Source organism: Marmota flaviventris, chromosome 7 (genome assembly GCF_047511675.1).
Source record: "Marmota flaviventris isolate mMarFla1 chromosome 7, mMarFla1.hap1, whole genome shotgun sequence".
In the NCBI taxonomy this organism is placed as follows: Eukaryota; Metazoa; Chordata; class Mammalia; order Rodentia; family Sciuridae; genus Marmota; species Marmota flaviventris.
In genome coordinates, this window is record NC_092504.1 from 41529562 (window position 1) to 41542613 (window position 13052).

Below are 13052 nucleotides of genomic sequence, written 5' to 3' on the forward strand. Positions count from 1 at the left end.
TGAGCATTTTAGTGAAGTCCCGGCTGATGTGTTCTGTGTGAATGTGTGTGTGTGTGTTTTTTTTTTGTGTGTGTGTGTGTGTGATGCTGGGGATTGAACCCAGGGCCTTGTGCATGTGAGGCAAGTGCCGAGCCATATCCCCAGCCCTGTGTTCTGTGTATTTTAACCTAAAATTAATTGGCAGCTTAGTTTGCTGAAATCCTTGGTAATAAAGATCAAGCATTTGGAACTCTAAACACAAATGTGAGTGATAGGATTTTGGTATTTTGTTGGGCAAATTAAAGAGGGCTACTGTTAAACGTTAAACTGTTTATAATTCTTGCTGTTTTTGTTTTGGGATGGATCAGGTAAGGAAGTTCTTCTTACAAATTGTTTTTGCCTTTCTTTTCCTTTTTTTTTTTTTTTTTTTTGGTACCAGGGACTGAACTCAGGGGCACTCAACCACTGAGCCACATCCCCAGCCCTATTTTGTATTTTATTTAGAGACAGGGTCCAGAGTGGGGAATTGGGGGAGGGTGTTCTCCCTGCTGTAAAGAGGACATTGGGAACTAGGAACATAGGTTTGTTAAAGGTAGGTGAGTTGCAAAGTGTTGATCCACCTAAAATTGTCCAAAAAGGTTTTTTTTTTTTTTCCTTCCCACTACAAACCCCATCCAAGCAGTCCCTGCTTTGCTGACCCACAGGGGTCTTTTCCTTGGTGTTGGGGATGGCCAGGGCCCCTTTCTGCAGCTGGTGCTTGAGACTCTTCTTTCTTCTTGCCATGGTTGCTTAACTCATTGCTTCTTGGAAGAGAAGATTTTAGGCCCTGGAATTGTAATTTTTTTTCTTTTCTTAGGTGACGATGGGAATAGAACCCAGGGCCTTGTGGAAGCTAAGCACGTGCTCTGCCACTGGGCTGCATCCCCAGCTAGGAACTTGATTACTTCAGTCATTATTTTTTGATAGATTTCTGTACTGCTCTTCAGTAATACTGGCTGTAGGCATTACGGGTTTCTAAAAGCACTTCCTGATATAAAAATTATGACTATGTTCTCCTGTTTTGAACAGAGTTGAACTGTATTATTTTGTTTTGCATTTAAAAATTTTGACTTGAATTCCTGGCTAGTATTTCTATTTATCATCAACAATTTTTTTTTTTAACTAGGATATGGGCAGTTTGATATTATTCAGAGTTTTAAAAAATTACCTTTGGCTGTCAATGACTCATATTGGTGGGGATGCTCTTCTGGATAATAAGAATAATGCCAGGCTGGGGATGTAACTCAGTGGTAGAATGTTTGCTGAGCATGTGTGTTCCTGGGTTCCAGATTTGAAAAAAAAAAAAAAGAAAACACCAATGGAATAATTTTTCTGTATATATATGTGAAAAAGTGAAATTAATGCTTAATAGATTCTTCTTTCCTTTCTGAACTACAGACCCGGATGTGGCCTTTGTGCCTCTAGGGATGACAGATTATTTAGTCATCGTGGAAGATGATGATTCTGCCATCATACCCTGCCGTACCACAGACCCGGAGACTCCTGTGGTCTTACGCAACAGCGAGGGACTGGTGCCTGCCTCCTATGACAGCAAACAGGGCTTCAATGGGACCTTCAGTGTGGGGCCCTACATCTGTGAGGCCACTGTAAAAGGGAAGAAGTTCCAGACCATACCCTTTAACGTTTATGCTTTGAAAGGTACTTGTACCCTCTTCCTCCTTTAAATAAGAGCAACAGGCAAACTCATCAGATGCTTGTAGAATTTTTAATTTAATCATACTTCCTGGAAACGGAGAACTGGAATTCTGGTTTGGGGATTTAGGACCCCACCTTTACTATACAATGCTGCTGACTGCAGTGGTCATAGTTTTAATTTTAATAAGTTTTAAGCTTAGCATTAAGCTTAATATCACTAAAGGCTTAAGTTTGCTTACCCATAAAAGGTTTATGTTTTGTAGGCTGACTTTAAAATACTGTAAGGAATTCTTTTTGTGCATAAGCTTCTTACTATTTGATTCATGTTCTTGACAACAGAGACCCTAAAAACAAACACACACCCTGGGGGGCTTGGATGCCTGGATTAATTTTAGTAATTTAAGAATTAAGTGATTTTAGTTATGAGAAAAGGCTCTATTGTAGACTGTAGACTTCATAGTCCCTTTGATGTGAGTGGTTAGTGTGAATGGGAAGGTCTAAAGCAGATGGGGGTTGGGATGGGTAGATGTTTCTGGAGCATTCACCCTACACGTAGGCAAGGGTATGCCATCAGACTCTTGTTCCTTAACAAGAGTTTTGTGCCAGACACATACTGGGTTCTGGAAAGGAGCTAAAAACAACTGAGGAGCAGAGTGGAAGAGAAATTATGGGACAGAAGTAAAGTGCCTATACCCAAGTAATGGCAGCAGCCCAGGGGTCTGTCAATAGATGCAGGGATAAAGAAAATGTGGTCTAGATATACTGTGGGGGTTCTATGCAGCCACAAAGAAGAACAAAGTCATGTCATTGAGGAAAATAAGTGGAAGTGGAGACCAGGATTTTGAATGACATAGTCAGACTCAGGAAAAAAAAAAGCATACTTTTTCTCCCATATGCGGAATCTGGAAGGAAAAATGGGGGATGGGGGAGAGACTGCATTAAACTAGAAGGGAAACTATCCAAGTAGAGAAAGGGGATTGAGGGGAGGGAGGCAAAAAGGGGTAGGGGAGATATTGGGGAGTGACAACAAATTATGTTTTTATGTATGCACAAATATGCCACAACGAAGTGTACCAGTGCTTATAATTAATATGCACCAATTGAAAAAAATTTTAAAGGTATATAGAACAGTGTTGGTCAGTAAGGATTGGTGGATTAAATGAATGAATACATCAGTAAGAGTGACTGAAAAAATGTTCAACTGTAACTAACCCAAATGTGGTGTTCTTTTCAATTGTAATTTATTTTTAATATTGTTATTATTTTGCATTTCTGTAGTATTATAACTATATGCCAAATGGTGTACACTGACTCAAAATGAAGGTTTCTGAGATTTTCCAATCTTTTCTTGATTAAACTTTTGCAAATTATTTTCAGGGTTTTCTTAAACAAACAAACCTAAATTTTGTAAGACCCTAACTATATTATGAATGTTTAAGTCTTTGTATTTGTTGATTTTTATAGCAACATCAGAACTGGATCTAGAAATGGAGGCTCTGAAAACTGTGTATAAGTCAGGAGAAACGATCATGGTTACCTGCGCTGTTTTTAACAATGAGGTGGTCGACCTGCAGTGGACTTACCCTGGAGAAGTGGTAGGTACCCTCAAGAGGCATGAAGATTCTGCACTGAGCCCTCTTCTTCATAAGTCAGAAAAAAATAGGAAAGTTCAATGGCTACAAGAAAACAGCCAAATAATTAGAAAAGCAAACAACCCCCCTGTTTTTTTTTTTTTTTTTGTATCAGGGATTGAACCCAAGGGTGCTTAACCACTGAGCCACATCCCAGCCCTTTTTTATATTTTATTAGAAACAGGGCCTTGCTATGTTAGTTGCTTAGGGTCTTGATAAGTTGCTGAGGCTGGCTTTGAACTCACCTTCCTCCTGCCTCAGCCTTCCTGAGCTGCTGGGATTATGGGTGTGCACCACTGTGCCTGGCCCTCTGTATTTTCACATTCATTAATTACTGAGAAAGCCATTCATTCTCATTGTCTTGGCTCTCATGCTTTGGATTTGAGGCATCTGATAGGATTGGTTACCTGCTCCCTTTCTTACTTCTTTTTTTCTTAAAAGACGTTTTAGTTATAATTTCCCAATTTTTTCTTTTTCTTTTTTTTATTGGTGCATTCTCCCTTTTCTGCTGGTTGGTACCCAGGACACTGGCCCTTCCTGTTCTGCCTCCTATCTGCCTGGCCCACCTTCAGTGAACTCTATAATCATTCAACAAAGATTTAATGATGGTCATGAAATCCTAAGCACTGGGCTTATGATGACAGAAAGATGGTGGAAAGTGGAGGGACTAGCTTTTTGTTTTTGTTTTTGTTTTTAGACTTTATATATTAGAGTACCTGTAGGTTCACAGCATGATTGAGACATTCCTAATGTAACCCCTGTGCATTTTTATAGGCTCACTTGTTATCAATATCCCTCACAAAGTAGGCATCTGTTACAACTGATGAACTGATATTAAGAGCAAGCATTGGTTTTTTTGGGTTTTTTTTTGATACCAGGGATTGAACTCAGGGGCACTCAACCACTGAGCCACATCCCCAGCCCTATTTTGCATTTTATTTAGAGACAGGGTCTCACAGCACTTCACTATGGCTGAGGCTGGCTTTGAACTAGAGATCCTCCTGCCTCAGCCTCCCGAGCCACTGGGATTACAGGCATGCAACACCGCTTGGGCTAGGAGCAAGCATTTTAAAAGTCAGTTTTCTTCCCTTCTGTAGAAAGGCAAAGGAGTCACGATGCTGGAGGAAATCAAAGTCCCATCCATCAAATTGGTGTACACATTGACAGTCCCTGAGGCCACGGTGAAAGACAGTGGAGATTATGAATGTGCTGCCCGCCAGGCCACCAAGGAGGTCAAAGAAATGAAGAAAGTCACCATTTCTGTCCATGGTACATTCCGCTTTCTAAAATGTCAGTCGTCCATGCTGCTTGGGATCCATATGCGGTTATCATTATTTATCAGAAACTCTTCCCTGTACAGAGAAAGGGTTTGTTGAAATCAAACCCACCTTTGGCCAGTTGGAAGCTGTCAACCTGCATGAAGTCAGACATTTTGTGGTGGACGTGCAGGCCTACCCTCCTCCCAGGATATCTTGGCTGAAGGACAACCTGACTCTGATTGAAAATCTCACTGAGATCACCACTGATGTGGAAAAGATTCAGGAAATAAGGTACAGAACACCCTCCCCAACTGTGCTTTTATAACATGTGTATCCCTAGACAGACTGAGGCCATCAGCGTGTCTCACGGCCCAAACCAAAAAGCCATCTGGTACAAATGGCAGTGGGAGTTAAGATACAAAATCACCTCCCTTTAATTATAACATTCCAATATGGTAACAGCATATTTTTGAATATTTAGTGATAAAACGAGAAGAAAGAACTAAAGTAACTTGTCTGCCCCAATGTCAGACAAATTACTGGATCCAGCTAGGGGTGGAGGAAAGATGTTGAAATTGGAAGCACTTGGAGTGAATGTTTTCCTTGATTTTTGTCATATCATAAGTAGCTGTGTGGGACGGTTCCACTTGTGAGGCAATTATCACATAAGTTACGAAACAAGCCTCAGGGGCTTGATCAGGGGGCACATTTGCCTCTCTCAAAGCCTCCACAGGAATTAAAAGTACAGCCTGGCTGAATCTGGTCAGGAGAGAGACATGTGGTACAACATGGAGATCTCTGCCTTTGAGGAGAGTGGTAGATTGCTCACCCGTTGGCCTCAGTTTCCCCATCTATAATATAGGATTAATCATGCTTTATGTTTTTTAATGCAAAGAATTGGATCAGATGCTATCTGGAGGTCTCTTGAAATTTTAAGTTATGATTTGAATCCACAAGTCAGAAGGTGCCTCTTGAAGGGCCAGCCAATTCAGCCAGATGTCCTTGTTGGAAATTCCCGTGAGACAAAAGTCCGTTCTTTGTTTGAAGCCTGCAGAAAAAGAGAAAACAGAACCTTTCTCATCAGTTTACTTAACTCCAGGGTTTGCTTTTTACTTTGCAACCTGAGTTCCATATGTAATTGATAAGCCACATCTGAGAAAATGGAACGTTTCTCCTTACAATTCTGTGGGATCAAACCCAGGGCCTTGTGCATGCTAAGCACGTGGGCTGCATCCCTCACAGAAAATGGAATTTTATGATCTCTATAGAGCAGTGATGGAAGTAGAAGTGGAATAATGAATCTGGAAGGTTTTTTTTTTGATGATATGAAAAGAAGGTGCACAATGAGGTGGGCAGCTTCCCACAAGGAACTTTCTAGGAGTCTGTTGAGGCCAAAGAGAAATAGGGTCCGATCTACAGGCTGTAATCATCAGCAGCGACAAGTGAGTCCTGCCAACTAAGTGGTTCTGGAAAGCTGCCTTATACAGTGATTCAAAAATCTTTCAGCATAAATTGTATTTTCCAGTTTATATTGTGGGCCAGGAAGCACAAGAATGAATATGGTGAATGGTATGTGTGGCTTCATGGAGCTTAAAACCACAGGACCCACTCCACTGGGTCAGCTTCCTTTGCTGAACATACGTAGGCAATGAAGGACAGAGAATCACTTGGCCATCAGCAGCTGGTGTGCCTAAGGGGGCTCTCAGGAAATCCAGTGCTGAAGCAAATCCAATAGCCCAGGGAAACTCAGCCCAGGCTGCTCTTACACAGGTCCTGTTGCTCCAGCTTTTTCCCAGTGCTTCGGAGCCCAGGAAGTACTTTCCACATAGAATCTCGTTTAACAAGTCCTCAGAATGATTGCTGTGGGCACAATTACCAAATTTTGTACACAAGGAAATTGAGGCATGGAGAATTTCAATAATGCCAAGGTCTTCTCACCTTTATAAAATAGCATAATATGCTAAAGTTACAGGAACCATGAAGAAGAGCAACTAATTTTTGCATATTGTGATGTTTTATAAAGGACAGTTAAATGGGAAAATATTTTTATACACTCACACATAGAAACACAGAGAGAGAGAGAGAGAGAGAGAGAGAGAGAGAGAGCCAAATATCATGTGTAATATGCATAGGAAATCTTTTGGGGAAATGTTCATTTATTAAAGTATGAAGAAGTATATTTTTCTAACTTGTTTTCTTTTGGTAATGGAATCCCACACTTTATAAACAAATCAAATGAAGAGGGTGCATTGTATAAAACTTCTTCTTATTTCTGTCTCTGTCTGCTCAGTTACCTCCTCCTCTCTACTGGGAAACACTATTTAAGTATTGGGGACTGAACCCAAGGATGCTCTACCACTGAGCTATATCCCGAGATTATTTTCTTCTTCTGTTTTTGTAAGACAGAGTCTTGCTAAATTGCTGAGGCTGGCCTTAAACTTGTCCTCCTGCCTCAGTTTCCTGATGTGCTGGGATTACAGGCCGAAGTCACCATACCCAACTAAGGAAACACTGTGATTGGTTTCCTTAGGTTCTTATGAAACTTTCTAGTTTCTTGAATCAATACAAGCAGTTAACTTGTATGTATTCCTCTTCATATCACACTTGGAGGGTATCTTCATTTTTTCCTCAAATGTGGTTGCTTTTTTGGCTGAACTATCTAAATGAATGTATTTAGGGGAAGAAAACAGGTAAAAATCAAGGAGTTTTCTTTTCCTCTCTTTCCTTCCTCCCTCTCCTTTATTCTCCTCTCTTCCCTTCTCTCCTCCTCCTCCTCCTTTCCCCCCTCCCCTTTCTCTCTTGCTTTCTTTTTGAAAAGCAGGTAGTTTATTCTCATTCAAAAGGGAGACCTTACCAGAACTAGTAGCTCTTGGAGATGGCCTTTGCTTACCTCAAAATGTCTGGTTTTCTGTTGTTGAGAATTGTGTCTGTTATTCAAATCTTTGATGTTTGGAAACTGAGTTGAGAATTCCAGGAAAGAGATGATAACAGATAAGAAAAAAAATGTGTTTTACTTTTTGACAAAAATAAAATGAAACTTGGAAGACTGTCATTCTTTAAATAGTTGGAGTTTATTTAGCTATTGCTTATTGAAACAAAGTTTTTTTTTTTTTTTTTTTTCAGGTATCGAAGCAAATTAAAGCTGATCCGTGCTAAGGAAGAAGATAGTGGCCATTATACTATAATAGTTCAAAATGAAGATGATGTGAAGAGCTATACTTTTGAACTATTGACTCAAGGTATGTACAAGCAGTATAAAGGTAATGCTAGCTTGGTGAATGGCGCTCCCAAAGACAGCTTGGCAGAAGGAGAAGAAACCCTTTAGGGAAGAAGTAGGGCCCGGAGATGTCACATGTCAGGGATAGCTTTGTTGTACTTATGAATGTAGATACTAGTACTATAGAAATAATCTGTGGTCCGAATAAAGTCAGCATACTAATCCCAAAATTGGAAATGCTCCCAAATCTGAAAACTTTCTCAGTATTGACATGATGCCACAGTGGAAAATCCCACACCTGACCTCTTGTGACAGTCACAACAGGTCACAGTCAAAACACAAGCACACACAAATAGTGTATAAATTTACTTCAGGCTATGTGAAGAAAGTTTTCATGAAACATAAATAAATTTCATCTTTAGACCTGGGTCCCATCCCCAAGATTTTTCATTATGTATATACAGCTATTCCAAAATCTGAAAAAAATCTGAAATCTGAAACACTTCTAGACCTAAGCATTTCCGACAGGATCACTTGACCTATAATTCTGAGGCATGCTGGGTTACTCTGGAGCACTCTGGGAATTCCTAGGCTCTGACAGCTTTCTTAGCATCTGTTTCTCTATATGATACTTTAGTTCTGAGATGGGTACAGTGATGCTTTTTGGTCCAGATGACCTGCAGGTGCTCTGGAGGGGTCTGCGTAGCTCCCCTGTAGACATGGGACAGTGGTCCCTGCTGGAGAGGAGTGGCCGAGTGTGTTACATTCAGGTTCAGCTCCTGTTTACTAAGTCCCTCCATGTGCCAGGTACCATTTCAGGTGGGCTCTTTTGATCCTTACAGTACAAGTCTTAGTCTAACTTGTTAGACCACAGATTCTTTTTTTTTTTTTTTTTAAAGAGAGAGAGAGAGAGAGAATTTTTTTTTTAATATTTATTTTTTAGTTTTCGGCGGACACAACATCTTTGTTTGTATGTGGTGCTGAGGATCAAACCTGGGCCGCACGCATGCCAGGCGAGCGCGCTACCGCTTGAGCCACATCCCCAGCCCCCACAGATTCTTTTTTTGAGGGAATGGGTATTGGGCATTGAACTCAAGGGCACTCGACCACTGAGCCTCATTCTCATCCCTATTTTGTATTTTATTTAGAGACAGGGTCTCACTGAGCTGCTTAGCACCTCAATTTTGCTGAGGCTGGCTTTGGAACTTGCCATCCTCCTACCTCAACTTCCTGAGCTGCTGGGATTATAGGCGTGTGCCACCGTGTTCGGCTGACCACAGATTTTTTTTTTGAAATTTTTTTTTATCTTTTAGTTATAGGTGGACACAATATTTTTATTTTATTTTTTATGTAGTACTGAGGATGGAACCCAGTGCCTCATTCATGCTGGGCAAGTGTTTTACCTCTGAGCCACAACCCCAGCCCCACAGATTCTTTTTATTTTTTTATAAAAGAACCTTTAATACCTAACAAAATCCTGCAGATGCAGTTGGTTAGATAACTGCTTTTGATTATATTTTCACTGAATCTATTAGTCAAACCCCAAACTCTCAGATAATTTGAAGAGCCCCTTGGCTTTCAAGCCAAATGACTACAGGCACTTTCTAGTCTTCACTCCAGATTTTACACACCACAGGCACAAACCCCAAGACACTAAAACTGAAACGCTTCACCCAGCGGGGCTGTCACACTGGAGTGTTACTCTTGCAAGTGGATTCAGCCCCTCTAGCGTGGTTCCAGTGCAAGGTGGTTGACTTCTGAAGTCACCTGCCGCTTTGGATTCCCCACGAGTTCTGGCTGTTTGCATCTGACTTCTTTCCGTTTCTTGCAGTTCCATCCTCTATCCTGGATTTGGTCGACGACCATCATGGCTCCAGCGGAGGACAGACTGTGAGGTGCACGGCTGAGGGCACACCTCTTCCCGACATTGAGTGGATGATTTGCAAGGATATTAAAAAGTATGGAAACTGGACGTTCCTTATTCCTTAGTGATCATATTATTTCTCTGGCTGGCGCTTTTTGCACTAGTGGTTCTTATTTGACATAAGGCTCATGTTAGGATTTTGAACATGGTTCCCAGATTCCTGGTGTGTGTGTGTGTGTGTCGTGTGCATGTTTCATGAAGAGCTGTAAGAAGAAGGTCCGTGGCTTTCATCAGATCCTCTCTGAGTCTCTAATGTGAAAAAATAGTGAATTTTAAGAACCACTCTCCTATGAGGATCTTTACTGCTCTGGCCCATATTTTTACTTCATATTTATTTTCTGGCAAACTTTTTTTTAAATTGGTGAATTATAATTATCTATAATAGCAGACATCACTATGATACATTCATATCTGCACATAGCATAATTTGGTCTTATTCATATCCCTGTATCTTCTTTTTCCCTTCCTTCCTCCCTACCCCTAATTCCCATCCTCTACTCTACTGGTCTCCCTTCTATTTTCATGAGATTCTTTCCCAATTTTATCTTTAGTTTTCATAAAGAGCGAAAACACAAGACCCTTGACTTTCTGGGGTATCTGGGTTATATCCCTTAGCATGATGTTTTCCAGTTCCCTCTATTTTCCTGCAAATGATATAATTTCATCCTTTCTTATTGCTGAATAAAACCTCATCATGTATCCACACAATATTTTCTTTATCCATTCACCTGCTGATGGCTACCTGGACTGGTTCCATAACTTGGCCATTGTGAATTCTGCTTCTATAAACATGAATATGCATGTATTGCTATAATGCTGACTTTAATCTTTTAGGATAAATACAGAAGAGTGGGATAGCTGGGTCATATGGTGATTCCATTCCTAGCCTTTTGAAGAAACTCCATACTTATTTCTATAAAGGTTCTAGTAATTCATAATCTCACCAACATGCATAAGTGTCCCTTTCCCTCTACATCCTTGCCAGCATGTGTTATTATTTGTGTTCTTGATATTTGGCAAACTTTGGGTGGCTAGACTGGTGTGTGTGCATAATGAAAATGGCACCCATGTGATTGCTCACTCCCTCACTCACCTCCTGCTGTTGGGTGAGAGTTAACTCACCATTTCCTCATTCGTCTCTCATTTCTATGCCTTCTTAGGTGGGCACGTGGACACTCCCTGGGCACTGGTTGTGTTCTGAGGCCTTGATTGCTTCTTCCTAAAGACTGAGACTCCTAGTCCTCCCTTTAGAACTTAAGGATGACTTGCATGCTGACTGGGGCTGGAATCTGGGTCTTATAACTCAATTTGAAGGATGAGTTATAACCCTTGTGATACCTTCAGAGTTGTTTTCAGTGTGGATGTTGAGAAGGACAGACTCCAGGCCTTTTGGAAGGGGTGGGATATTGGCATCATTAAAGATGCTTGATGTTGAACTGCTCAGTTCATTCGTAGGGTCAAGTTTTGGGATCAGTAGTTACATTTTATAGAATTTGTTTGTCTCTGCCTCCTTCACAGTAAACTCTCAGTTATTCTCATGCAGGTTATTTCCTTTTGAGTATGAAAGTGAGTTTTACTGTTAAAATGCACAAAAAACAAGAAAGTTATCCCATAGGCACCTGCAAATGTAGACAAGGTCAGCAACATAACAAATTCACCAACCCACTCTTCTCCCTGACTTCCAATAACCAGCCCTATATTTATGTGCTTTTTCTCTGTAGATGTAATAATGAAACCTCATGGACAGTCTTAGCCAACAATGTCTCAAATATCATCACGGAGATCTACCCTCGAGGCAAGAGTACCGTGGAGGGCCGAGTGACATTTGCCAAAGTAGAGGAGACCATTGCAGTTCGATGCCTGGCTAAGAATCTCCTTGGTTCTGGGAACCGAGAGCTGAAGCTGGTGGCTCCCAGTGAGTTGCTCAACAGTCAGGGGAACTCCAGCTCATCAGCTGGGCCTCATCTTTCTCGGGCAGCATGTGCAATCCCACATAGGGTGGTATCAGAATTCAGGTCCCCAGGCAGAAATTCAGCTTTGAATGCAGCTGAATCCAGCCCTTTCTTTCTTCAAATTCATATACCAAGCTGCATCTTGCAAAGGACACTGGACATTTTGCTTGTCTAATAGTATAGCTACTCAGTCTCTGAGTAGCTGAACATCTGAACATTTGCATGTGAGATGGAGAATGAGGAAGAAGAATCTTCTATCTCATTGCTTCTTACGGTAGTTGAGACAGGTTGAATTCTTAAAACAAACAAAAAACCATGAAGTCACAAGCAATAGAAACAAATGCCACTTTTCAAAGTAAACTTTATTAAAAAAGCTTATGAAATACAGACTTTTGTACATGAAGTAGCACTCAATCTCATTTTTCAGTCTTTATTGTTCCCTTTTGGATTCTGTCTGAAAGGTTATGCTAAGAGCATCTTTGGAGAAAGTGCTGAGTTCCCCTGATTGAATTTTGGTGTAGTTTCATGGGTGAAAATGTTTGAGAGATGGTATTGCCCATCCCTAAAATGTGCCAGGCAGCATTCTTCCCTACTGGCAGTGAGATATTCCTGGCCAGGTATAACCAACACCTTCCTGCCCCCGGCCTATCTTCAAGGAAATTCTCCATCCTGTCTCTTTCTGATCCTCCAGCCCTGCGTTCTGAGCTTACGGTGGCAGCTGCAGTCCTGGTGCTGTTGGTGATTGTGATCATCTCACTTATTGTCCTGGTTGTCATTTGGAAACAGGTAGGTATTTTCCCAAAGCACTAAAATCTTTGAAGCCTGTGAGAACAACAGCTTAGTCCAATGCCTGGCACAGTGAAGGAGCTCAGTGATTACAGGTGGATGGATGTGGTTAGATCCTACTGCAGCTTGCTGCTGCAGTGGGTGCTCTGGTGCCTTGGGATCTTGGCAATTCACCAGTTACCTATCCTGGTCTTTTATAGAAACCAAGGTATGAAATTCGCTGGAGGGTCATTGAATCAATCAGCCCCGATGGACATGAATATATTTATGTGGACCCGATGCAGCTACCTTATGACTCGAGATGGGAATTTCCAAGAGATGGACTAGTGCTTGGTAAGTCCCTCTGACTGTGACCTCCCAAGACACTATTCTCACTTTTATGTAACATGACTATTTAAATCCCTTTAAGGGACCTGAGCTTTGCTTAGTAAGAACTATGCAATATAAATTCACTTGCAGAAATATATTTCCATCTTGAAAATGAGTTAATTGAGGCTGGGGAGGTAGCTCAGTGGTAGAGCCCTGGCCTAGCATGCATGAAGACCTGGGTTCAATCCCTGGCACTGCCGGGGTAGGCATGGGGGAGAAGAAGAAACTGTATCATTGCAA

At 41.2% G+C, this 13052-nt stretch overlaps 1 protein-coding gene across 2 annotated transcripts in view; it reads left to right on the forward strand.

Annotated features, from left to right (window-relative positions):
• The window catches only part of Pdgfra (platelet derived growth factor receptor alpha), a 48141-nt gene that overhangs the window by 13057 nt on the left and 22032 nt on the right, over positions 1-13052 (forward strand). For both annotated transcript variants that reach the window (XM_027938146.3, XM_071614285.1), the window contains exons 4-12: positions 1417-1677; positions 3139-3269; positions 4403-4574; positions 4666-4855; positions 7688-7803; positions 9613-9739; positions 11427-11620; positions 12349-12443; positions 12644-12776. In XM_027938146.3, coding sequence (XP_027793947.2) covers positions 1417-1677; positions 3139-3269; positions 4403-4574; positions 4666-4855; positions 7688-7803; positions 9613-9739; positions 11427-11620; positions 12349-12443; positions 12644-12776 — 1419 coding nt within the window. The remainder of the gene's footprint in view (positions 1-1416; positions 1678-3138; positions 3270-4402; positions 4575-4665; positions 4856-7687; positions 7804-9612; positions 9740-11426; positions 11621-12348; positions 12444-12643; positions 12777-13052) is intronic.